This window comes from Brienomyrus brachyistius, chromosome 4, assembly GCF_023856365.1.
Source record: "Brienomyrus brachyistius isolate T26 chromosome 4, BBRACH_0.4, whole genome shotgun sequence".
Classification (NCBI taxonomy): domain Eukaryota; kingdom Metazoa; phylum Chordata; class Actinopteri; order Osteoglossiformes; family Mormyridae; genus Brienomyrus; species Brienomyrus brachyistius.
The window spans coordinates 8917328-8944414 of NC_064536.1; the positions used below are offsets into that span (position 1 = coordinate 8917328).

General features: G+C 45.8%; 1 protein-coding gene and 1 long non-coding RNA gene across 17 annotated transcripts in view; one reads left to right on the top strand and one right to left on the bottom strand.

Moving 5' to 3' along the window:
* LOC125740020 (tripartite motif-containing protein 16-like) overlaps positions 1–27087 on the bottom strand; it is a 411298-nt gene that overhangs the window by 40455 nt on the left and 343756 nt on the right. Inside the window, exons 1-5 of one of the 14 annotated variants that reach the window (XM_049010695.1) lie at positions 13006–13618; positions 3956–4051; positions 3175–3408; positions 2844–3003; positions 2236–2295 (exon numbers count right to left, since the gene is read on the bottom strand). The exons of 12 other annotated variants lie outside the window; for them this stretch is intronic. In XM_049010695.1, the coding sequence (XP_048866652.1) occupies positions 2236–2295; positions 2844–3003; positions 3175–3408; positions 3956–4051; positions 13006–13596 (1141 nt within the window). In that variant the 5' untranslated portion in view covers positions 13597–13618. Of the gene's footprint in view, positions 1–2235; positions 2296–2843; positions 3004–3174; positions 3409–3955; positions 4052–13005; positions 13619–27087 lie in introns of those variants that run through there. One more of the 14 variants, XM_049010679.1, reaches the window with a different exon arrangement.
* Positions 1–27087, top strand: part of LOC125740033 (uncharacterized) — a 303704-nt gene that overhangs the window by 24678 nt on the left and 251939 nt on the right. The window contains exon 1 of one of the 3 annotated variants that reach the window (XR_007397422.1): positions 13140–13215. The exons of the other annotated variants lie outside the window; for them this stretch is intronic. This is a non-coding gene — a long non-coding RNA (uncharacterized LOC125740033). Of the gene's footprint in view, positions 1–13139; positions 13216–27087 lie in introns of those variants that run through there. 3 annotated transcript variants of the gene reach the window in all.

The window sequence follows — 27087 nt, forward strand, 5'->3', positions numbered from 1 at the left end:
TATTGCAGTCACTGGATGATTAAATAAAACCAGACAGTAGTAAAACTGCATGTAGTTCATACTACACGGTAAACAAAACAAGTCGGTTTGCAGCTCTACTCAAAGCGCGTTCGTCAGAGCGCCTTCTTGACTCCCTCGTCCTTGTACAACATTTAATGCCACAACCTCATACTAACAAGTGAGATTGGAAACGAAGGAACCGACCAAGATGGTTTTCTCGCACTGCCCCCTGGTGGACATGACCTTCAGTCCTCCAGATAGATGTAAACTACGCACGCAGGTGTAGGCGTGTCGTGTGAAGTCATGGCCCTAATGCACAGACTTAGGAGATGTTCAGTGTCACAACCAGTTTGGGGAAGACTGTGATTGCCATCTTAGGACAATATTAATGAAGCAAACGTAAAGGAAGGAAGCCCCCCCCCCCCCCCCCCCCCCCCCTGCCCCGGACCTCACTGCCCATAGATACCGTAGCTCACACAGGATAAGGATGCAGATAAAAGGCCTTGATGAGCTGTTACTGAGTGATACCAAAAGTTCCTGCTATCCAAACAAAGCGAGGGCAGTTTCCCAGCTTTCAGCATTACAGTGCATGATGACATCTAGGACAGGCTGGGCCCTTACCCCCCCCCCCCCCCCCCCCCGCTTACTTGGTTTGGATCCCCTGCTGTAGCTACAGCCCACACTAGGCAGTGAGGAGTAGCCCCAGTGTCAGCCATTCCTGCTCTGACTGACTTCAGGGGGAACAAAGTGCATCAAAGCCCACAGCTACTCTCTCTCATCTGACTCCTGTTGTGTGTCACCTACACACTGGGTCAGACAATGTGTTTAATACGTTAAACTGATCTTTACTGAATATCAGGTCTGTGGCTGGAAAATCATTATTAATGACTGATTTTATTATCAAGATAAACCTTGATTTTTATGCTTTAAACTGAAATGGGGTCAAATGAAAACTATGCAGCAGCCCTGATCAAACCAGCTACTCCTACTTGCCCTTTATCAGTGAGACTAGAGCACTTAGGGAAGGAGGTGGAGCAGCCGCCTTATTTAATGGGTTTGAATTATTTTTACAAGTCAGGCACTACTTTCTGTCAGAAGGGTAATTATGAATCTGAATGAACAGAAATTACATGTGGAGTTTCTAAAGGGTCCGTTATTGGCAGTGGGCAGTGGTGGCTTAATGGTTGTTGGATTGAATCCCCGACCAGCAAGGCACCACTGAGGGACCCTAAGCAAAGCACTGCTCTCTGGGCGCTGAATTAGCTGCCCCTTGTTATGTCACCATGTCACATATGGGTTAAATGCGGAGGACACATTTCGGTGTTGTACACTGTGTGCTGTGGTGTGTCAACACTGATCACCAATTACAATTCTAATCCTCACTGAGCCTCTTTGTTCAACATCTACATGCTTCCATTTGCTCAGATTACGGAACACTATAAAATCTCTGGAACACTTAAGGCCATGTTGTTAGTAAATTCACAACAAATAATAATCCATTGTTATGCATTATAATCATGGCTTTAAATATTTATCAAAAGGCATAACACATTATGGGCATGCTTATTATGCATAATGAATTATTTAAGAAGCCCTCATTTTTAATGCACTATAAATACCTTCATAATGCATTAAAATGGTCGGTATAAGCATTAAGGATGCTTTGTATTGCATTATGAAGGTATCTATAGTGCCTTATAGTTGAGTGTGTCATAAAGCATTCATAAAGCATTATAATGATGGGTATAATATGTTATGCTTTTTTATAAATATTAATAGCTGTGTTTAGAATGCTTTATGACTGCAGTATAATTAAGCAATGACATATGAGAAGAGAACAATGAACGTGTTTGTAAGTCCCACACCAAAGTTCCGAAGTACTGACAAAGTATCCCAGCTCCAATGGTGCTTTTGGTACTGGAACGTCTGGTACTGGTACTTGACCGGAAGTCAATGGAAAAGGGAAAGAACCAAAAGTACCGTACCTGGTGCAGTGGAAAAGCACCCTGAATAAACTTGCCTTACTTAGCAATTGGATTCAAAGTCTACTGAGATAAAAGGCTCATGTAAATGTGAAAGACCAGGAGGCAGCGGGAGAGAGAAAGAGAAGCTCCACTAGCAGAAGAAAATGAAACATAATAAAACACAATAAAACATAATAAAACACAATAAAACACAATAAAACACAGTCCACCTCATACAGGGAGAGAGAAGCGAGTGTGTGAACAGACTCACATTGTAAGAATTCTGCTCTGGTCCTGGGCACTAATACTGGTAGGACAGTGTCTTTGGTAACTAGAAGGAGACAGAGAGAAACAGGGATGTGATTAAATGGAATTTACTTGTGAGAGATGGACTTCACTCACTGTGGAGATAACAGCAGTGGGGTATTATCATTATGAGGGACAATAACAGGCATTTTAACAAACTGCAAATCATGGTAAATTACACATAATACATATTTTTGGTTTTTGTAATGTAGAAGAAACATGTTTCATGTAATCTGGGTTTTGCAGCAGGTAGAATGTGAGGCTCTTTCACCAGTTATCACAAAGATTTAAACTTATTGAAAACAAACTGACTTGGTCACACAAATGTGAGGCTGACTGCACTGCATACTCTCTCTGCATGGTCTACATCAGAGGGGGGGGGCAATCTTACCCGCAAAGTGCCAGTGTGTACGTAGGTCTTTGGGGTAACCTTTTGGTTAGCTGTTCAACCCCAGGTGTGAGACCCTTCAGCCAATCAGTCCTCTAATTAGTAATCCAGCAAAACCCCACAGACAGCCCTGATTGGCCAGCCCTGGTCTATATTAACATGAACAGACTAGAAAATGTATTAACCTGGGTGATGGATCTCTGCCATTTTCATTCTGCAAACATTCTCCAGTTGATCTTTCAGTTCAGAAACCGCCTTCCTCAAATTCCCAAAATCAGATCTTGGACTGACAGAGATTCTGGGTCCAAATCCAGCTTCAGGAGTGACAGGAAGAGCCTGGCGCCTCTACAGACACACAGTCTGATTAAACAGCTTCATCAATACAAATGTGTATTGCAATCTAATTAACAGAACCATTAATATCTGACCAATGACAGACTAGTTGAAATACCAATGACAATATGCATCCATTTGAATACTCTGGTTTTCTTATTGCCAAAGTAGCTGTTCTGTTACCTGGAGGAAATGGATGTGATCCTCTGTGTGTGAAAGCTGCTCCAGCTCAGAGTGTCTCCTCTTCAGTTCATCAATCTCCAGCTTCAGTCTCTCCATGTCTCCTTCAGCCTGACTCACTGCAGCCTTCTCCTGATCTCTGATCAGCTTTGTCACCTCAGACCGTCTTCTCTCAATGGAGCTGATAATCTCAGTGAAGATCCTCTCGCTCTCCTCCACTGCTGACTGTGCTGAGGTCTGTTGGTAATACAGGGAGCAGTGGACGGTAAATTACAATTGGCCCCTTTTGAGACTTTGTGAGCTGACAGGAGGTATAAAATCAGCACAGGACTGGGGTTTGGAGCGTCACCATGCTGGATGGCTCAGGTACTGAAACCCAGCCAGCACTGATTGGAAATGATCACTCATTAAGCTCATACACTGTCAGCTGCAGGGATTTGGCAGAGACTGGTGGCTGTATGGGGCAGGTTGGTTGTCACCATGAGGTCTCAGTTTAATAGGTGACTTTTTTAGTGTTTATTTGCATTATGCTGGGTTGTGAAAAGTTGCATTTTTCTCAGATGGGCCTTTTATGGTATTTTTTAAAATAAATAAGCTACTACTGCTGCAACACTAGGTTAAACTCTGTAATCTAGCAACTTTATCCCACTGACCCAGAATAACCCACAGCAGCATTAATTTGATTAATCCACGCAAGTCTGTAAATCTGCAATCTGTTGAATCTGAAAGAAGATTCAATATGATCACAAGCCAGCTGTTATCTTCTCCTCAGGTTCATACTCACTGTGAATGAGGCCACAGCCTCTCTGAGCTCCTGCAGCTCCTTCTCTCTCATCTGAATTCTCTGCTGAAATTCCCTCTGTGTTTCACCCATTTGTTTCTACAGATAGGAAACAAGACGACAAAACAAGTTTGTTTCATTAGCTGAGATCACATTCATTTATCATCCTGTCCAGGGTGGGCCCCAGCCTTGGGCCCTATGCTGCCTGGGAAAGGCTCCAGGCACTCCCCCTGACCCTGACCTGGATTACCGGTTAGGACATGGATGGATGGATGGATGGATGGATAGATGGATGGATATTCATTAATGATTTATTGACTGTGGGTATGATTCAATGGACATAGACCCTTTGGTCCTGTTTCCACCTGGTATTAACATGCGTCCTGGGTGATCCAATCACAAGTGGACAGCGCTAATTACCCAGGATGCATTGAAGATGCATTGAGATCCGATCACTCAACCCACATTGGGAGGTGGTCTGGGCTGCATATGGCCACATTCTTATAGCAATGTGAAGGCGAATGTGTCCTGGGCTGCTCTGCAGGACCAGCTACTCAACTGACGTCCTATTAGATTGATGTCAGATCGCATGTCAGTTGAGAATGGGCCACTGTGTAGTAAACGGTATTCTGAACAACAATAATGCAGGGGTGCATGCGCGAGTGCTGACCCGCGGCAGTGACATTGTGTATGTTTGTCTACTTCTTTGCATGATAATTATATTTGACAATACGCTGATTAAGATTGCTATACTTATTTTTTGCCCTTGTAATAGTTTGGGATATTGTAAGCGGACATGGAGGAGAAATGTGTTACTCGAGGCATGGCGATCCGGTATCCAACGCTCGTGTCTATACCAGGGAGGAACTACTGAATCTCCGGTATTCCCTCAAAGGACCTCCGAAATTTCCCCTTAGCCCTCCTGGAATAATCTATCCTCGATGGAGCATTAAGAAGGAGGTGGGATTCGGAACAGGCTTAAACGCCGTGGAAGCCGCTTCCCCCTTCCGACAGTAACTCTTTCCAACGTGAGCTCACTACTGAACAAAATGCATGAACGTGCTGCACTGATAAAGTACGATAGGGATTTCAGCAAGGCTAACCTGATCTGCTTTACTGAGACATGGTTGAACGAGGATGTCAATAATATCAGTTTAGATGGATATTCTCTAGTTCGCTGTGACCGGGATATAATACAGACGGCAAAGCAAACTGGAGGTGGACTGTGTATGTTCATAAACTACAGCTGGGGAACAAATTTCACGGTACGTGACATTGATTGCACCACTCATTATGAATTAAAGACTGTTTCATTCAGACCGTATTATTTACCTCGTGAGTTTGGTCAGATAACAGTGATCTTGATGTATGTGCTGAGGCCAGACTTTAAACTCGCGGCAGAGAGGATTGCTGCTAAGTATTATAAGGCTCTACATTACTCTGCTGATGATCCCGTCTTCCTACTGGGAGATTTTAACAGATGTGATGTCTCTGCATTACTGCCTAATTTGGAACAATATGTCACATGTCCTACAAGAATGAACAGAACTATAGATTTATGTTACGGGAACGTGGAAGGTCCTTATGCTTCCCGGTCCCGCCCACCTTTGGGACTGTCAGATCACAACGTCATCCACCTTTTACCAAAGTATCGACAATCCTTAAAGAGAACTAAACCAACTGTTTTGCACTGTCAAGCCTGGACAGAAAGCTCGGTGGACATACCGAGGGGCTGTTTTGAGGCAGCGGAATGGGATTTGTTTCTAAGCGATAAGGACTGTCAGAGCAATTATGAACTATTAAATGACACCGTAACTAGCTATATTAATTTTTGTGTGTAATAAATTTCTACCAAAATAACAAACCATGGGTTAGTAAGAAACTTAAATACCATCTAAATGTGAAGAAAATATCTTTTATGCAGGGTGATTTAGGAAGAATAAAGGAGCTGACAAAGGACACTAGACGATTAATAAAAAAGCCCAATTGAATTATGAAGACAAGGTTGAGGAGAAACTGAAGAGTGGAAAATCATTGGACATAAACAACATCAACTCTCCCACCTGTACTCACAGATTTTGACAAAAAAGGCACAACAGGTCTATCAAGATTTCACTCAGCCACTTCACTGTACCTTCCAATCATCAGGCAGGAGACTTGTAGTCCCATTAGCTAGGAAAAAAGGCTACAAGCGGTCATTTATCCCATTGGCTGTAACCATCCTGAACAAAGACTATTTTTCTTAGATAAATTTATTAGCAGCTAGTTTTATTTTATTGGTATCTTATGTATTTTGTTTTAAATGCATTTATTTATGTTAACTTTCTCGCTTGGAGTAAACTGGACTGATACTTTTAGTTGCATTGACATATGTTCATTGTGTATAGTGTTGCTTGTATTGTGTGTTGAATTCGTCACTGTCAAAGATGAATTTCCATCTGATGTAAATTTGATGGACATTAAAGATGTATTCTATTCTATTCTATTCCATCTTTTCTCCTGCAATACTGAAAAATTAGAATCTGCTGGGATGTTGGTTTAATATTTAATATCCTCGTGTGTGCCACGCCCCCCTGATTATCCACGTGTGCTTCCTTGATCGTACCCAGCTGTGTCTTGTTATTTTGATTTGATCCTGTCTTTTTAAGTCTAAGTCTTGTCTGTGTCCCTGATCTGTCATTGATGTTAGTCGATGTTCGTGCTTCGTTCGCTGATTAAACCTCGAGTTCTGCCCTGTATCCTGCCTGCCTGCCTGTCCGTGCGCTACCCCGCTTTTCGGCGAACACAACAATTATTAGTCATTATTGTGTCCAAGGTTCAGTTTAATTGTATGAATATATAATATCAGATTTGGGTGAGGGTATTACCCAATAATCTGTATAATTTTCCCAGTATGGAGACCAAGAAACAAATGATTGATGAGGCTTTGGTCAATATGCACAACCCTTCACCATAGTGGATAACGCTGGATTTAGGGAGTTTGTGGGCATCCTGGATCCAACCTACATTCTCCCATACAGGCAAACATGAAAGGGTTTGGTGACAGAAACATTTAAGATAGAAAAAGAGAAAGCAAAGGAAGAGGTGAGAAAGGCCAAAGCAGTAAGACTAACATCTGACATGCGGACATCCATACATATGGAAGCTTATTTAGCAGTCAAATGCCATTTTATAAATGATAAGACTGAGCTATCGAATGTATTATTGGGAGCCGGAAAATTCCCAGAGCCAGTTGGAGCTGCATTGGTCACTCTGAAGACAGAGCTCACATAGCATAATGACACTGGCCACACTGCTGGGTCCAAGATATAAAACTGCAGGTTTCTGTAGCCAATCTAATGCTCAGGCTGCTGTACCGAACTAATAAAGAAGCAGATGTGACATATAAGACAATTAACCAATAACAACAGTGCAAGGAAAACAGGCAACAAGTGCAGTAACTTATATTAATGAACACAAGACTAGGAAAACTCCCACAAACACTGAAAGTAAGAAACACACACAAGGAATTCAATACTTAGAAAGTACAGAAACATGTGGAACATAATAAAACAAGGGACAAGCTTCACAAGCAGAACAGAGAACTAACAAACACTGGGAAGAATAGAAAAGCAATAATTAAATGAAAGAGGTGAGGTTGGTTCCTGACCTGCCTCAAACCCATGACCAGCTGGTCCCAGCCTCTATGTCACACACTCATCCCAATGAGCCAAATGCAGCCATGTGGGGAAAAGGAAGAACACACTAGGGCCAAAGACAATGAGAGGACAAAGGGGATGGACAGCGATGGCTGCTGGCCACACGGGGAAGAGACACAAGGACAGGCACTGAGACGAAGCTTCATTATTTATGTCAAAGCTGCTCCACGCGTTATTAATATTAGTGAAATGTGCTGGTAAAAATGACATGAAGGTAAAATTAAAGTGTGTAGGTAAGATTGTGTGTTCAGTAGCCTAGAAATGGATGTGTGAATAGAAACATATAATAACAGTGTAATTGTTTATGTAGTTTTATATTGGGCTGTCCGGGGGCTTGAATTCCTGGTTAGATATTCAGTCCCACTCCAGCCCTGACTACTTTTACTTCACTTGTTCCAAGTCAGACATATAATTCAGCATATCAGACAAAACAATGAACCTCTTTGTTAATATTTTCATAAATTTTGAGCTTCACTGGTTATCGTTAAAAGCCAAAATATTATCCTATGGCAACCAACACAATGCATTAAAGGCTGAGCCCTTTAACCTTGAATAGAAAAGTATTAATCTACGTATTTCTTAGTACTGAAAGACCTTTTTTAACATGTACATTTGTACTGTGTTGATGCAGGTAAGGTAAGGTAAGGTAAGGTACGGAGGTAAGGAGCACACACTGAGTACAGTGCCTTACCGCACCCACCACACGACGAACCACCTCAGGGATGAGAACCTGAGTGCAGCCGTGCAGTGGGTGACACCTCAGCACCACACCAGTCCCAATGGAACAGTGTGAGTTTTATCCGGTGGCTGCAGTGCCAATCCTGCAAAACACCTCTTGATGCAGTATAAATATGCATGTGGATAATGTGAAAAGTTAAACTTTATTGTGAAAATATTATTTTATAATAATGATTGTCTAATGAATATCGCAACATTATTACGAAACTTAATACGATATGTAAATTTTAAAATTATACATGGAAGGCAAGTGTTATTATGAAATATAATACCTTTTATGAAATTATTTAAAAATAAAAGGATACATTATTGAAATATTCATCATTTTATTTATATTTTTTGATATACTTATTTATTTTATTTTGAGTATCATGGTGTTCCGTACAAACATCTCAGGCGGTTTTGTTACCATAAAATGTACTAATAGCTTCTGATTTCTTCCTGTCCTTCTTTTAATGTTCAGCAGATTCTGCATATGTACGTTACTGTCGAACCTCGTTACTACGTACAAGACGGGATATCAAAAACATGTACGTTATAAGCACAGAACGTTGTAACCACTTAGTGCAAGATGGATGAAAGAACTCACGAAATATCCATGTAAATGATCAAACTTTAATAGAACAGACCCTTAAATTGACTACAAAACAAACGAACACATTATTACTTGTTAAATAATTCAACAAAGCTCATTTGGATCCTTGAAATTTTCCTTAAATTACTCACGATTACTTAGTGCCGGCCGGCGATAAACGGCAACGAAAATACACAACGGCTGGTCAAAATGGATTTTTAAAATAAACATTCGCATCCAAATTGGCATTTGGCCTGAAAATATTAATGAAATATTGGTCAAATTAATTATTTCTGCTTTCGTTTTGGAGACATTTTGACACGTGCTTGAATGACAAGAGGAAAAACGTACGGGGCGCCCTGCTGTTATTACCGGAGTCCGGCCGTGACGGAATAAAGCCAGCATTGCCAAGCAACGCAATAGACAAATGTGCATTGTCGGGCGAAGATCGGGTAGATATAGGTAGATGCAGCGACACAAGTTGTGGTGGGCGGGGAGAGCGCTGCACGTTGTAACGATGGTTAGTTTTCGTATTTTCTCTAGAAATTTGGATGTTGTATCGAAGTTTACGCTGTACGCTGTTAACAATGGCTGCTATTGGAATAATACATAGGCTAAAAACGGGAATTAGAAACCTGTACGTTGAAAAAGTGAAAAAGTTGTATCCGGGGTACGTAGTAACGAGGTTCGACTGTATTTACGTGCTTATTTAAGTTACTTTGGAAAGTGAGATCCAGTTACAAACGGATGGTCAAGATGGACGTGGAGACGCATGTTAGAACCGGAGCTTTTGACTGAAGGTGTTTTAATAGTAACAATAATTGATACTTTCACTGATCCATCCATCCATCCATCCATTTTCCAAACCGCTTATCCTACTGGGTTGCGGGGGGTCCCGAGCCTATCCCAGAAGCAATGGGCACGAGGCAGGGAACAACCCAGGATGGGGGGCCAGCCCATTGCAGGGCACACTCACATACCAGTCACTCACACATGCACACCTACGGGTAATTTAGCAACTCCAATTAGCCTCAGCATGTTTTTGGATTGTGCGGGGAAAGCGGAGTACCCGGAGGAAACCCCACGACAACATGGGGAGAACATGCAAACTCCACACACATGTGACCCAAGCGGAGACTCAAACCCGGGTCCCAGAGGTGTAAGGCAACCGTGCTAACCACTGCACCACCCCACGTTTAAAATTTATGCTTTATAAATTAGGATTTTGCCATCTTTATCATTTGACTCAACGTTGGTAACCTTCCTACACAACCTAACATGGTAGTTAGAAATCTTGGCGTTCTTGTCGATTCAGATCTATGCTTTGATGCTCACATAAGAAGTATTACTAGAACTGCATTTTATCATCTACGGAACATAGCCAAGCTTCGTAAGATGCTCTCACTTAATGATGCAGAAAAACTAATACATGCCTTCGTAAGTTCCAGACTGGATTACTGTAATGCCCTCTAGATCCTTGCATAAACTTCAGATGGTACAGAATGCTGCAGCCAGAGTTCTAACAAACACTAAAAAATTTGATCATATTACACCGGTCTTATCCTCTCTTCATTGGCTGCCAGTTAAGTCTCGAATTGACTATAAAATACTGCTATTAACTTATAAAGCACTAAATGGCCTTGCACCAGAATACCTTAGTGAACTGCTGACCACATACAACCCTCCACGCTTGCTTCGCTCTCAAGCCATGGGATATCTGTTAGTGCCTAGGGTAGAAAGAGCTACGGCAGGCTGCAGAGCTTTCTCCTACAAAGCTCCTCTGCTGTGGAATGGTCTTCCACCGGATGTGCGGGTTTCAGGTTCACTCTCAATATTCAAGTCCAGACTAAAAACACACCTGTTTAGTTTAGCGTATAGGGACACTAGTTCTAGCCCTAGCTAACTCTTCACTCCCAGTCAGACCTGTAGTGTGAGGTGTAGAGCTGGGTGGGGATCGGTGCCATTGGCTTTGGATGAACTGGATTGTCAGTGCTGTCACTCTAGCTTCGCAATCTCTTGTGGAACTGGAGTGCTGACATTTCAGGGACTCCCCATGCCGGCATTCCCACTTGCCTCGCCCTCCTACTGATGCTGCCATAGCCATATCTGCCGGAGCTTGCAGATTGCACTTCATATTGTACTCACCTAGCTTTTAGCACTGCCAATAGCCTCCTCTACTATGCCTAATTGTACATTTTATTTCCCCTACTCCTCCTGGGGGTGATGCCTGGAGACCTCAATCTATCAAGATATCCAGCACACCCGACCACCACCAGTGACGTCCCTGCATCCAGCTCGCCGTTCTGATCTTCCATGTATGACCCGCTGCCTTACCTCTGGTTGTCTGGCAATTGGAAGAAGACTCGGCTTCGGCATTGGCTTATCTTCCTTGCTCTCCTCTCTCTATTTGACTATCCCTGCCGGCCCCTGGAGGATGGGCTTCCCCTTTGAGTCTGGTCCCTCTCAAGGTTTCTTCCTTCTAGGGAGTTTTTCCTTGCCACTGTCGCCTATGGCTTACTCACTGGGGGCTTTGGGTGAGGATACTGTAAAGCGCTTTGAGACAATGTAATGTTGTGATAATGCGCTATATAAAAATAAATTTGTTGTTGTTGTTGTTGTTGACTCTCTGCCAGCCCCCTGGAGGACGAGCTCCCCCTTTAAGTCTGGCTCCTCCCAAGGTCTCTTCCTATGTTTCTCCTTGCCACTGTCACCTCTGACTGTCTCTCTGGGGACTTTGAGCAGAGATAATTTAAAGCGCTTTGAGACAATGTAATGTTGTGAAAATACACTATAAAACTACAAATTTATTCTTTTTTCTTTAAACAGTTTTTTAAACTCCCCCCCCCCCCCACAACTGGCACTCTGTAGGTGAGAGCCAGCTGGCTGCAAAGGACAGCCACCTATAGTAGGACCCGGAGAGCTGGGGGCTAAGGGCCTTGCTCAGGGACCCCCAGATAAACCAAGGCCAGGCTTGAACTGACAATCTTCTGATCATAGGCAGAGAGGCTTAGCCCACTCAGCCACAGGCTGCCCCAGAACTATCACACTCTGGGGGTTTCATGTTTACTGCACCATTCTCAGTAAACTCTACACACTGGAGTGTGTGAAATTAAAATCCCAGGACGGAGGCTGTTTCTGAGGTGATGGAGCCGCTACTCTTATGCTGAGCTCCATTTACCTCGGAGGTCGGAACTCGGAGCTGGGAATGACGTCACAGACGAGTTAAACACGTTCCAGTGCAGCCAGGAGAGCAATTTAGCAAAACCAGGGACCGGTTTCAAAAAGCAAGATTTCTTCCTTAGCCAGATTACTTGTTGGATTTAATGTGTCCCAGTTTAAATGGCCTTTTTCTTCATTGACTTATATTTAGCCCGACAAGCTGTCTGGCTAAGCAAGAAATCCTACTGGCTGAAACGGGCCCCATTTCCAGCCTGGCTAATTGTTAGCCATTGTTAGCAATATCAGTTGGTAACAACACATTCCATGATATTTTGCACCCAAAAACACCATACAGTAGCAACACCTCCACAGATAGCAGCTATACAATACTGTGTGTATGACTGATTTAATGAGCTAAAAATAAGACATAAGTGCTAATAAACAGTATAAAAGTACAGCTTTAGCTTCTGCTGATAAAGGGCACGGCCATCTTGAATTCTGAGGTCAGGGTTCTGTAGATTCCTCTGACTTCAGTGGCCTGTACTACTGTGGCCCTAGTGAGTTCTTCTGTACTATGAAGGGTTACTGGCTTGTCGGGGTAACTTGTCGGATTTAAGGTACCACAGTTTAAATTGACTTCATATTCGTTCACCTACATTTTTCCCAGACTACCTTAAATCCGACAAGTTAGTAACCCTGCTAGTAAGACCGGATAAGCAGGTCACGACAACTTTACCGAACCAGACTTGTTCTGAGTGTTTCGTAGCAATTACACTAACATGTGTTAAGACAAAATCCATTTATTTAAAAGTAACTTTTAGATAATAACAATAATTGATACTTTCACTGATCCCTTTGGGGAAATTCTTTTAAATTAGCCTTACCTGTATCTCCGCCCTTCCTGTAGCAGCTGAGACTGTATCATGGCCTCTGTGTTCATACATCGAACAGAGATAACAGATACACTGCTGGTCGGTACGGCAGTAGATCTCCAGGGGTTTGTCATGCTGGGAACAAACCTTGTCCTTCAGATGGCCGGTGGCATCAATGAGCTTGTGCTGTTTTGCATGGTGGAGTTTATTGTGAAGCTGCAGGTCAGTTTCACAGTAGGAGGCCAAACACACCAGGCAGGACTTGACAGCTTTGTGTTTTCTCCCAGTACAGACATCACACTCCACATCTCCAGGTCCAGCATACTGGTCAGCAGGAGTAGCTGCTTGTAGTCCAGTCTTCTTCAGTTTCTCCACCACTTCAGCCAGCATGGTGTTTCTGCCCAGAACAGGTCTGGGTATGAAGGTCTGTCTGCACTGGGGGCAGCTGTAAACTCCAACATGATCCTCCTGATCCCAGCAGCTCTTAATGCAGCTCATACAGTAACTGTGTCCACAGGGAATAGCCACTGGATCCTTTAGTAGATCCAGACAGACTGCACAACTGAACTCGTTTACATCCACTGCAACTCTGGCTTCTGCCATTTTACCACGAACACTGATAGGATTCAGTTTAGTTTTCTCTCACAGTCGTCTGTGTGTGACAGTGGGAGGAACTTTCTGCTTGTCAGGCTGCAGCAGGTGTGGTTTTGGGCTGAGGTCAGACTGAGAAGAGCAGACTGGGCAAACACTGGAGCTGGAGTTTATGAACAAAATAGTACATTATATAAACTGTACCCAAAGCGAACATTTATTTATCTTTTATGAGAATAACAGCTACTAACATTGTTTTTCTGTATACAAACTATAATCCTACTCTTTGATTTTGTACAGTAGATAGAAATTATGTATAAAGGTATAAGAGAGTAGATCAACTGAGAATGAATTTCTGTGTCTGTTTAGAAACATTTTTGGGATCATATGGTTTCAGGTGAAACATGCAGGGATGTGCAGTTATAGACAAACTGTGTCAAAATTAGACAGAACAAGCTTTGACAAGTGCTGTCAATCCACAGATTTGATTTTTACATTATTCTATATATAATATTCATGAAAATAAAGTGTGTAGCACATATATGTCATTTCTTCCTTTTCTTTCTGTGTGTTTGTGCTAGGAGTGTATTTGTGTCAGGAAGGAGAGTCAGGTGACCAGGTTCAGAGTGAAAATTTTTATCATCCAAAATAATTCCATACTCTAATAATGAAAATTTATTCTAGATATTCATTGAACACTAGTCTCATATTTAAGCCAAAAGTTAATAGACCAGCTTCAGCCATCCCCACTAACAGAAAGATCATATATCAAAAAAGTATCCAACCTATGGGGCGCCGTTTGTAAAGGTAGCAAACATTTATGTACTTGCCACTTTTTCAACATTTAGTGCAATTTTCTGACATTTAGCTAGAAGTCAATGGTGTTGTGGATCATTAGGTTTTTTTGCTGTGTAAATTATGTTCAAAATTGTTTATCATATATAAATATAAATGGTCTGTCTATATATAAATATAAATATAAATATAAATGTTAAATATAAAACTTAAATGTACATTCAGAGCTTCCCGATGTCACAGTGGAAGGTGTACATGATGTTGCTCCCGGCTGTGTAGCAATACCATGTAACGCAGCGCGAACACCTGCCAAAACGGCACGTTCTATGGCCTCTAAGTGAGCAGAATTCGCCATGTTGTCCCGCATCAGCCCTAACCTGCGCTCTCGTCGGTACCACCCATTTTATGCAAATGAGCGTGGCTAATTTGCATACGTTCTCAACATTTAGATTTAACATTTATATTTAAGTTTTATATTTAACATTTATATTTACATTTATGGGGCGGCATGGTGGTGCAGTGGTTAGCACTGTTGCCTCACACCTCTGGGACCTGGGTTCGAGTCTCCGCCTGGGTCACATGTGTGTGGAGTTTGCATGTTCTCCCCATGTCGTCGTGGGGTTTCCTCCGGGTACTCCGGTTTCCCCCCAAAGTCCAAAAACATGCTGAGGCTAAATTGCCCATAGGTGTGCATGTGTGAGTGAATGGTGTGTGAGTGTGCCCTGCGATGGGCTGGCCCCCCATCCTAGGTTGTTCCCTGCCTCATGCCCATTGCTTCCGGGATAGGCTCCGGACCCCCCGCGACCCAATGGGATAAGCGGTTTGGAAAATGGATGGATGGATATTTACATTTATATTTAACATTTACATTTAATATTTATATATAGACAAACCTTTTATATTTACATATGATGAACAATTTTGAACATAATTTACACAGCAAAAAAACCTGATGATCCACAACACCATTGACTTCTAGCTAAATGTCAGAAAATTGCACTAAATGTTGAAAAAGTGGCGAGTACAAAAATGTTTGCTACCTTTACAAACGGCGCCCCATACCAACTAATTCCAATAACCGCTTATCCAGTACAGGGTTATGGGACACACACATCACAGGAAGCACAAGGCACAAGGCAGAGACACCCTGGATGGGATGCCAGTCCATCACAGGGCAAACACTCACTCACATGCTGAGGACAATTTAGTGACACTAATTCACCAAACTGCATGATCTTGGACAGCAGGAAGAAACCTGAGGAAACCCACAGGAACATGGGGAGAACATGCAAGCTGTACATGCAGAACCAGGAGTGGGAACCACACCCACAAGCCTGGAAGTGTGAAGTGAGAGCAGCTGGTCTGAAGTCCTGAAGGGAGCTGGAGCGCCCTTTCTTTGGAACAGTGTGGAGCCGTCCTGCATTACTGCTTATCCTGTACGGGGGGGTGGGGAGCCTGGAGCCTGTCCCAGGTGGCACAGGGCAGGGGACACGATGGACAGGATACTAGTTTATAGCAGAGCACAAACTTACACATAGAGACTCACACTAAGGGCAGCTTAGAGATCCCAATCGGCTGATCGCAGTTTCATGTTCTCCAAAGTAGGAGGAGAAAGCCCACATTGGAAGAACATGCAGACTTCACACATACAGCAGGAGGGACAGGAAACAAGCCCAGAGACAGAGGTTACACCCCGAGACCCCACACCCCCCCACAATCACACATACTGTTAGGATTTATTTAAAAGTTACATTATAATACTACAAAATTATGACTGACTATGAACTTCATATTCCAGAACTGTGTTGGAATTTATGCTGACGTTAAGAATGTTACCTTACAGGATTTACCTGTTTCTGTGCCCTGTACCTACAGTAAGGAGCTGTGATCTCTGCTCCTTCAAAGCAGACATACTCACTCACATATGATTACAGTTCTAGTACTTAGCAGATACTGTTACCGAAAGTGGTGAACAAGTGAGGCAAACATGACACTGCAAACATGCCGCTGTCAAGGTGCTGCCTGGGCACTAGTGCAGCTAGGCTGGTATTTCTGGGCTCCACAGACATGACTGGTGGTTGGTGTCGTGGTCAACGGGATGAAAGACTCGTGCAGCAGGTGTTTGTCAGATAACAAACAGGGACTTACTGGGATCAGGATGGGAGGCTATGGAACAGGCAACACGTAAGGCACAACATCAGTGATCAAACTGGGGAACACAGGACCAGGAAGCACTTAAATACAGGACTAATGATGGAAGAGACTGGAGGCAGCTGGGAGTGTTTAACACGAGGGCTGGAACGAGACGTGAGACCAACAAGCAGCAAACATGGCCTGTTAGAGCCACGTCAGGGAGGAGGCGGGATATTTAATTACATTTTTATATAGCGCCTCACAGAGTCGTCCCAAGGCACTTTACATAGATGTGTAGTGATACATTACAACATCATTAAAGACAGAAATACACAACGGGAAGAAGGAAAGAAAGATATTAAATAAAAAGCCAGATGACAACGGAGGAGAGGAACCAAAAAACCCCAAGTAAGGAGAAAAAAAGACCTCTGGGGGTCCATGGACAACTGGCTGCCCAACCCCCCCAGGCAGACTAATATTACTGAGAACAGAAAAGAGTGGAGCTGCTTGCTAAAGGCCGGGTGTGAGGTGTGATTAAAGCCTGTCAATAAGCCTGTTCTCCACGCTGGCCTGTGTAGGGTGGCACTGAAGGCTGCACCCAGGATGACACAGTTAGCAGGTCCAATTCGCAGTGTCACCCCTCCATGGGACTGAACCAGGACTCCAGCTCAGATGGTGCCCCCCCCGGGCAGCACCTGGAAATGTGGGGAGGCAGAGTGCATGGATGGTCAGAACATGCGTTGACACATAAATGGACAAGCATAGTGGATAAAAATGGCATAGCTTAATGTGACAGTACCCCCCCCCCCCCCCAACCTACCAAAAGCATGCGCTCCGGCCATGAAGTCCAAAGGGGTTAGACAACAGGGATGGAACCAGACTGGACTCTGGACTAGACAGGGGACGACAGAACAGATGGTAGACAGGACAAGGCCAGACAAGACTAGACAGAACACTGGACAGACAGCAACACCAGACATAAGACCAGTTGCAGGACACCACTAAGGACATGGAGCGGATAAAGGAAAAGCTAGGAACCACAGGTACAGCAGTCCTGTCAGACCCCAAAACAGGACGGACAGGTGGAGGGTCAACAAGAACAGGGGCACAGGATGCAGAAGACAAGGAGAGATACAGGTGGGACAGAGCAACAAGACAAACATTGAGGCACAAAATGGAATAACATGGGGCATCCGGGGAAGCCAGGCGAAGATTCGGGGCTGGGGACCCTCCTAGGCCCCTTTCCAGGTGAGGCTGAACTCTGCCGAATCACAGGACCAGAGGGTCTGGGAGGGCCAGCAGGGCAGGAGGACATGAGGGGTTGGGAGGTGATGAGAGAACCGCAGAGCAGTAGAGCAGCAAGGAGACAACAGAACAGGAACAGGAAGATGACAAGGGACATACAGGGCAAGAGCAGAGACTGGCACCCCCTCTCTGGGAGACAGACATTCTGCCTGCCGCTTTCTTGGGCTCCTGTTGATACTGGTGACCAACCCAGAAACTGGGACCAGAGTAACCGGAGTCTGGGATGAAGGAGGGACCCACATATCAGGACCCAGGGCACTCTAGCAGGACATCCTCTGGATCCATCTTCTCTGGGCTGGTGGCAGCCTGCAGGCATGTGCCGGTGGGACGTCAGGATAGAAAGTGGGCACGAGCAGACCGGCTGGAGATGAGCTGGGCACCGGCTGGACATCTGGGGACATTGAGGTGGGTGCTGGCCAGGCATCAGGGGACAGAGAGGTGGATGCTGGCCTGACATTATGGAGCAGTGTGGCAGGTGTCGGCTGGTTACCAGGGAACCGTGTCAGATTCTATGAGAAGCCTAGAGGCAACCAAGGCCTCACCTGTGTTGGACACTGTGGGTGCGGCCTGGGGTGCCCTTTCTGGGCCGGGAGCCTTAAGTGCGGATGTAACGACTGCAACGGCTGGCTCTCCTGGGCCAGATGCTGTAGATGCAGTGTCTTTCAATCACGAGTGCGCTTCCCTAACCATTAAATCACCACTACTCACTACTATGTGTACTATTTAAAGAGGCAGTAGGGTCTTGTCCAGCCAGCTGACAAAACGTTTCCACATTTAAATGGAACGAAGGACGGTAGGAAACATCTGTATTGTGTGCAGACTTCCTATAAAACCATGTTGAAGCAAAGTCCGACCTCTACTGTGGTCCAGCACTCTGACAACCATAGAACTAGGAGTGAAGCCTGTTCTTCTGTGTTGGAGAGCTTTGGGGAGCATGTTTTGGCGAACATGGGGACCACAGTAAATCCCGGAGAAGCATCATGTTGTCAGACTTCAAGTGACAATGAGGAGGCAGGTCGCCCTACGGCAAACGACATGGAGTCGGCGGGCACCTTTTCTCCAGAGCACCCCACCGCTGCGGGGTTCAGCACACTCACTCCATTCCAGAGGGCCCTGAGGATCTCTGCTATAGCTGTCACACCCTCCACCTGGGAGTCCGGGAAGAGGGCGGCTATGCCCTCTGTCAGAGATGGGCCATTCTCTCTGGGGAAAGATGTACTGCGGCCTGAACCAGTGACATTAGGTATGCTTGACACAAGCAGCAGTGATCGGCTGTAGGGACCTGGGGAATCTACTGGGGCTTGTCGAGTTCCATCATTCTGTCGGGTGCCTGGATGAACGACTCTGGGACAGGTGATGTCAGACAATAAACCGGGATTTACTGGGATCAAGATGGGAGGCTAGGGAACGGGCAACATGGAGGGCACCACATCAATGGGGAACACAGGGCCAGGAAGCACTTATACAGGAATAACAAGGGAACAGACTGGAGGCAGCTGGGAGTGTTTAACATGAGGGATGGAACGAGATGTGAGACCAACGAGCAGCAGGCATGGCTTATTAGAGCCACGTCAGGGAGGTGGCAGGGCATGATGTTTGGGGCTATGGTTAGGGTTAAGATTAGGGCTAGGGTTAGGTTAGGCTTAGGTTTAGGGTAAAATGTTTGTGGTAGAGAGTGGTGAGTAGTACAAGGACACGACTTCACCACCTGGGGAATTTCACCACAGGAAAAATTACTCTAAATTAAGAGCACACAAGTTCATTTACTGAATGGAGCTGGACGTGTTTGTACTATTAACAGTTTGTTGAAAATATAAAACAAAGAAACAAGACAAGCGCTTTAGCATCAATAACCTTAAAAAATAAACCAGCAACCAGCCTTTGACCACCGGCTGACAAAATGCAAGCAAGAAACAGGTGTCCGGTGAAGTTGATCAAAAGGGGGAATGGAGTCCCCTAAACTAACACACACACACACACACACACACACACCTGTGCTCCACCACACTGATCCCCACACAAATATACTGCACACGGTGAAAGTGTGAACACCACCACCCCAGACCAATCAAATCTTAGTCAGACAGATCAATCGAGGCAGCCACTGGTATACAAACAAACGGAAAACAAAAAGAAAATACCCCAATCTGACCAAGAATCCTAGTGTTGAAATCTATGAAGAGGGCAAACAATGAGTAACAGAATACAGGCCGTCACACATGTATACTATCACACAATATACCCAATACCCCTTGGCACCATGTTAGTGTGAATGGAGTTTTCACTCCAGCCCTGAGGGATTCAGAGCAGACACAATAGATTGTGAACCCATGTGTGATTTACAGTGAAAGGTGACTGAACACAACGCACAGCCTCTGTTATGACTCCACTGTTCAGCATGGTTCAGCACCATCTATATTTCTATTATTTTACAAGGTATTTTACTTGTGGTTTTATCCATACAGAGGACATGAGGAACATGCAGTCTGCTAAGTCATGATGTTACCTTTTGTTAGGTGGCTACATTTACATGCCTTAACGCAATTAAGATGTTTTCATGTAAACAGATTCATCGGGGAGCTCATTTATAAAGGCTCTGTGTGACTGAAAAAGACGAGAAGCATTCATACATTCATTTATGGGAAGATTTTAGGACTTACAAAGAAAAACGGTTTGTGAAAAAGACGCACATTTTGTTAACGAGGTTGAAAGAGATGCTGTTTCAACAGAATCCTGTAGAGGGCACTGTGTATGCTAAATCGAAGGCTCCAGGAAGGTATTCGGCATTTATAATCATAAACAATAATTCAAATATTTGTGGCCACATGGCAATTGGCTCTGATATTAAAAAGTTCTTTAAAATGAAATTGTTTGAATTGGTGTACTGAGTTGTATGCTGTTTGAATATTCAAATATTTTTATTAGATATTTCACCTTAAAGCCCTCTGAAATTGGTCCTCTTTCATTAATACCGACTTACAAACAATGTTTTTCCTGCCCAGGTTAAAGGCTTCTTCTCCACACTCCCTGTACGGGGGATAGTGCTCACAGCGGCACATGCTGTGCAGTTTACAATAAAGACATTTTGAAAATACAAAATAATGTATGAAAAAAATGATTAAGCTGTAACACATACATTTATTTCAAATACAAGTTTCACAAATATCCCTGTAATGAAAATGGTGAAATTACCCAGGCTTAATGTGATATTTCATTTGTAACACATTTGTTCTCCAAACTTCTACATTTTTAACCTTTGGCCACAAGATCTTCTTCTTCCTGCCAGAATCTTTCCTTTCCTGTGATCCCTCCTCCCCTCAAGGCACAAGGAAGACACGCATCTCGGCTCTTCTCTGTCCTGGCACCTAATTGGTGGAATGAACTCCCCCTAGATGTCCGAACAGCTGAATCCTTGACTGTCTTCAAGCGACGACTCAAAACATTTCTTTTTCAGAAATACTTGACGTAGAACTTCTATATTCTTTCTCGACTCTTATTCTGGTGTGTTTTAAAAAAAAAAAAAAAAAAAAAAAATTCTGCACTATGTCACGCCCGGCTCGTCCGCTCCTCCTGTGTGCCACGCCCCCTGCTTACCCACGTGTGTTTCCCGAATTGTACCCAGCTGTTTCCGTTTGCTGTCATTCAGTCTGGTGTATTTAAGTCCTGGTCTCCCCAGTTTGCCTGGTCTGTCATTGATGTTAGTGGCGTTACATGTCTCCTGCTCCCCGTTACCTCATTAAACCCCCGTTTTCCTGTTATCCCGCTTGCCTGCCTGCTCCTTCCATGCCCTACCGCACGATCGCCGCTTACCTCCGCGACCGGTCGTGACAGAATGACAGACCGGAAAAGGAGGAAGCAGAGGAGAGGGAAGCCCCTGCCTGAGCCCATCCGACTGGGCACATGCTCCCTCGCCGACTCCTGGTCTCTCGCTGAGGACGAGAGAGAGGGGCTCGTCCAGGGCTCCGTCCCTGACCCGCTCCATAGGGGAGTCCACTTCCTGGTGAGAGTCGGGGCTTCCAGCAGCGACGAGGAGGACTTTCCTTTCTCGTTTCCCGAGCTGGAGCCGTTCGCTCCGGATGAACTACCGCCCCTGTACCGGTATAATCACCGGCCCGAACACCTGGCTAATTGGGGAGGTATTAGGGCCGTAAGGGACTCGATACCCCGGGTCCCGAAGAGGACCGCGCCCGTCTCCCCCTCCCAGGACGTGCCAGTTCTGCCTGCACTAACAGCGCAGCGCCAGCCTCTGCAACCTGCGCAGCCGGAGCAGCCATCGCCGCTGTCCGTTAGATCTGCGCAGCTTCCTCCACCTGCGGCTTGCGCTCCCGCGCAGCCGCCATTGCCGGCGGACCCCGCTCCCGCGCAGCCGCCATTGCCGGCGGACCCCGCTCCCGTGCAGCCGCCGCCGCCTGCTGCAGCTCCCGGGCAGGCGCCCCCACTGCAGCAACCTGCAGCTCCCGAGCAGGCGCCCCCACTGCAGCAACCTGCAGCTCCCGGGCCGGCGCCCCCACTGCAGCCACCTCCTGTTCCTGACCGCGCTCCTGTTCCTGACCGCGCTCCAGTTCCTGCAGAGGCGCCCCCTCTGCAACCGCCTGCTGCAGCTCCCGGGCAGGCGCCCCCTCTGCAGCCGCCTGCTGCAGCTCCCGGGCAGGCGCCCCCACTGCAGCTAGCTCCTGTTCCTGACCGCGCTCCTGTTCCTGACCGCGCTCCTGTTCCTGACCGCGCTCCTGTTCCTGTCCCGGCGCCCCCTCTGCAGCACCCTGCAGCTCCCGGGCCGGCGCCCCCACTGCAGCACCCTGCAGCTCCCGGGCCGGCGCCCCCACTGCAGCCACCTGCAGCTCCCGGGCCGGCGCCCCCACTGCAGCCACCTGCAGCTCCCGGGCCGGCGCCCCCACTGCAGCCACCTCCTGTTCCTGACCGCGCTCCAAGCCCTGACCGTGCTCCTGTTCCTTCTCCCCCTGGGACAGTTTCTCCCTCGCCCCGGCGAACTCGACCCCGACCTGGGGTCATGTCTGTGTCCCGTAAAGGGAGGGGACACAGACGCAGGGCTGGGGTCCCGCCCGCCCTGCCCCCTGGCTCGCCCTGCCTCGCCTGCGCTGGGGCTCGGTTGGCGCCTGCGGGTCCTGGCCCTCCGGGTCGGCTGTCGCCTGCGAGTCCCTCTCCGGTGCCTCGTCGCCCTGACTCGCTCCCCCCTCCGGTACCTGGTCGATCGCCTGGGGGTTTCCCGACGGCGGCTCCTCGGTCGCCTGCGGGGCCCCTACCTGCGGCCCGTCGGAGGACGTCGCCGCCTGCAGCGGCTCCCCCCCTCGCCTTGCCTTCGCCCTGGCCCCTTCCAGCTCCCTCGTCCCCTTCCCTGGTGCTCCCTCCTGCTCCCTCCCTGGCCCCTCCGCGGGTCCCTCGCCCTGCCTCCTCAGCCCCTTCTCGGTCCCCTCCGGCTCCGGCCTCCCGGCCGCCTGCGGCCCCTCCGGCTGCCGCCCGTCGCCCGCTGGGGCTCCCACGGGCTCCCCTTTGTTCCCCCGCCTTCTCTCCCTTCTCTCCTGCCCTGGTCCCTCCTTTGTTTGCTCCTCCTCCCATCTTTCCTCCTTTCTCCGTTCCTCGTTCCTTTGTTCCTCCCGTCTCTGCTCCTCGTGTTCCTCCTTCTCTCCCGTCCTTCGCCTCCTCCTGGGCGCGACCGGTGTAGCGCGCCTTTGGGGGGGGGTTCTGTCACGCCCGGCTCGTCCGCTCCTCCTGTGTGCCACGCCCCCTGCTTACCCACGTGTGTTTCCCGAATTGTACCCAGCTGTTTCCGTTTGCTGTCATTCAGTCTGGTGTATTTAAGTCCTGGTCTCCCCAGTTTGCCTGGTCTGTCATTGATGTTAGTGGCGTTACATGTCTCCTGCTCCCCGTTACCTCATTAAACCCCCGTTTTCCTGTTATCCCGCTTGCCTGCCTGCTCCTTCCACGCCCTACCGCACGATCGCCGCTTACCTCCGCGACCGGTCGTGACACACTACTCAATGGAGTTCTCAGAGATAGTATTCATAGCTTGGGTCCTTATTGAGCTAGCATCGGAAATTCATTGCAGAGTCTCGAAGCACTTATGTAAGTCGCTCTGGCTAAGGGCGTCTGCCAAATCCTGTAAATGTAAATGTAAATGTAAATGATCCTCGGTTGTTGGAATCTGCTCTGCTGCTTGGAAGTTCCCCGGGGAGTTAGTGTTGGGGGGGGTTCTGGTGGAATGTGACCATCGGCAGTCATGGGCTGGATAGCGCTGTGGTGCTCAGCCTGGCTCTGTGCCCTTCTAGTGGCTCTGTGCCATTCTAGGGGCTCTGTGCCCTTTGTATGCACAAATATTTTGCACACATGACATTACCATGCAGGGGCGGCATGGTGGTGCAGTGGTTAGCACTGTCGCCTCACACCTCTGGGACCCGGGTTCGAGTCTCCGCCTGGGTCACATGTGTGCGGAGTTTGCATGTTCTCCCCATGTCGTCGTGGGGTTTCCTCCGGGTACTCCGGTTTCCCCCCACAGTCCAAAAACATGCTAAGGCTAATTGGAGTTGCTGAATTGCCCGTAGGTGTGCATGTGTGAGTGAATGGTGTGTGAGTGTGCCCTGCGATGGGCTGGCCCCCCATCCTGGGTTGTTCCCTGCCTCGTGCCCATTGATTCCGGGATAGGCTCCGGACCCCCCGCGACCCAATAGGATAAGCGGTTTGGAAAATGGATGGATGGATGGACATTACCATGCATATAGTATTTCTTGTATATTACAAAATACAAAAACACTGATCAAAGTCTTTAGAAAAAACAATTATACACAATAAGTCAAATATGAATTATAAAATACAATTTTCCAGTTAAAATACTTTTTTTTAAATATATACCTCAGAAATTGCACATCCCTGATTATGCATTACTTTCATGCTTGCTTGAAACTTTTGTTATCTTTACTGTATCTTTACCCTCTTTTAAGACACGTTGTCAATGTTAGCTTTCATCCTCTGCAAGTATTAGAATGTAATATACAATTTGCAGTTAAAAAAACTGGCAATGCACCAATATGGCAGCGTTAGACAATTGCACAAGCGTACCTGAGCTATTGTGACACACATAAAATGTATGATCACTTTATTATTGGGAGATTTTGTATTTTACCTGAATGACTTTATGCAGTATGTGGTACCTCAGAACTCGAACTTAATCCATTCAGAGCTCAGGTTTGAATCCTAAAAAGTTCGAGTTCTGACCGAATTTTCCCCATAAGAAATAATGGAAAACCAATTAATTGGTTCCCGGTCCCAAAAAATTACACGTAAATATGTTTTTTTTTTTTTTTTTTTTTTTTGTAGCACTTAAACACAAAATGAACAGGATAAAACAAGAATAGTATATACTGTACTAAACACATCTAAGCTCATTTATCAAAACAGTAATTTGTAAAGCAAGAAAATCAATATATCCAAACAATGTGTAAAGTTTTTTTTAAAAAAACAACAATGTGTCCTGCCCCGTCCGCTTCTTCCGTGAGCCACGCCCCCTCGTTAACCTCGTGTGAAATCCCCGTGTTATGAGCTGTTTCTGGTTCTTGTCATTAGTCCTCTGTATTGAGTCCGCGTTTCAGTTTCCCTAGTACGATCATTGTATTGTCCATCTGCGGTTTGTCTGCTTTTCCTGTAATTAAATACCGTATTTCCCGTCTCTGCTCATGCTTCCCTGATTTAGTGCATGACACAATGACACCTTTTTATAAACCCAGGCACAGCTCTACTACCTTGAGTCATACTGTACTAATGGTTTGTATTTAATGCAGGAACAAAAGCAAAACATTTTAAAAATGAGAAAAAAATTGAGTGTACAATATGAACATTGGAAAAAATGCACGAATAACACTAATAGTAATATTTTTAAAAAGCACTATCAACAAAAATTCACAGCGAATGCGAGGCTGAGACTGAAGCGTTACGCTTTGTTTCCGCTGAGAGCCGTGCCGCGCGACTCATTTCCCCGCGCGTACAAGTTATCTTTTGGTTCGACTTCTGAGGTTCAGATCGAGTGCTAGGTAATTTTTTCGAACTGGTTGGTTCGACTTTTAAGAAATTCGAGTTCTAATGAGTTCGAGTACCGAGGTACGAATGTATATATTATTTTTATTAAAGCTTTAAGTTTTCTTAATGTAACAGACATTAATTTTTGGACCCACTTCGCACGCAGCCTGGTGCCTCTCCTTCATTTTGTCGAGCGGAGCTGTAGTAGGCAGAAGCACTGGTTTCGTTGCTTCATCTTTTCTCCTGTTTTATAGGTTTGTGGGGCTTTTAGGCTTATTTTGCCGTATACAGATAACTTAAAGCGTCCAATCAATCTTATGATTGATTGTGTAACGATAGCGAGCGCGTTTGGTTACTTATTAGACCACTGATGTAAACGGGCGGTTTGGCTATCAGTTAGCCAACCAAAATGGCGCCGCCCGTTAATGAAATATAATTTTATTGATGGCTTCAGATTTCGTTTGGTTGTGTTTATGTTAAGGGTGCAGGCGCCGCGTAGAAACGCTGTGTTTGGGGGTTATATGAGTATAAATGTGTTGAAAATATCTCAGACGTATGCAAGGTTTTTTTTGTTCAGCCACCAGCTCGTGCAATACAGTTTCAGTAGTAACAGAAGATGTTGGCCGTGTGCCAGTTTTCTTTATTTTAACTGCCATGGTGGATGGTGGAAACTACTTTGTAGTTTTGCAAACCCGTGACTGGTACCAAACATACGAAGTGTTAAAAGGAACAGTACGAACTGTACATGCAGACTTATTGTTACAGTACTGTTTTATTATTTATTTGTTATTTGACTTACAGTTTTAATCCTTGGCCTAAGTTGCCTGTGAAAATGACATTAAGATATTGTAAAGAAAATGCAAGAAAAGCTGTATGGGGGGAAAACAAAATGTATGTCTGCCATCCGTGAAATTAAAGATTCTGCTGAGCGGATCACCGGTTTCGCTGCGTCATCCTTTCTCCTATTTTTACAGGGATTCAATCTGATAATGGTCCGTGACTGGGACTTGTTACAGATTTTTGGGGGCTCGTCCAGGATCAGCGCCGCCGGTGTTTGGAGGACATCGTTGATCCAATGATCCATGAACCTGTGGACCAGCATGACCTACATCATAGAAGCAGCAGGGCTGAGAGAGTCCAGTACATTTGTTTCCAGAGCAAGGGACTTTCTCAAGGCCAAGGGCATCTGATGATTGATCACAATGGCAGACAGCAGAAAGAATCTGATCTGGATGGTGAAGAAGG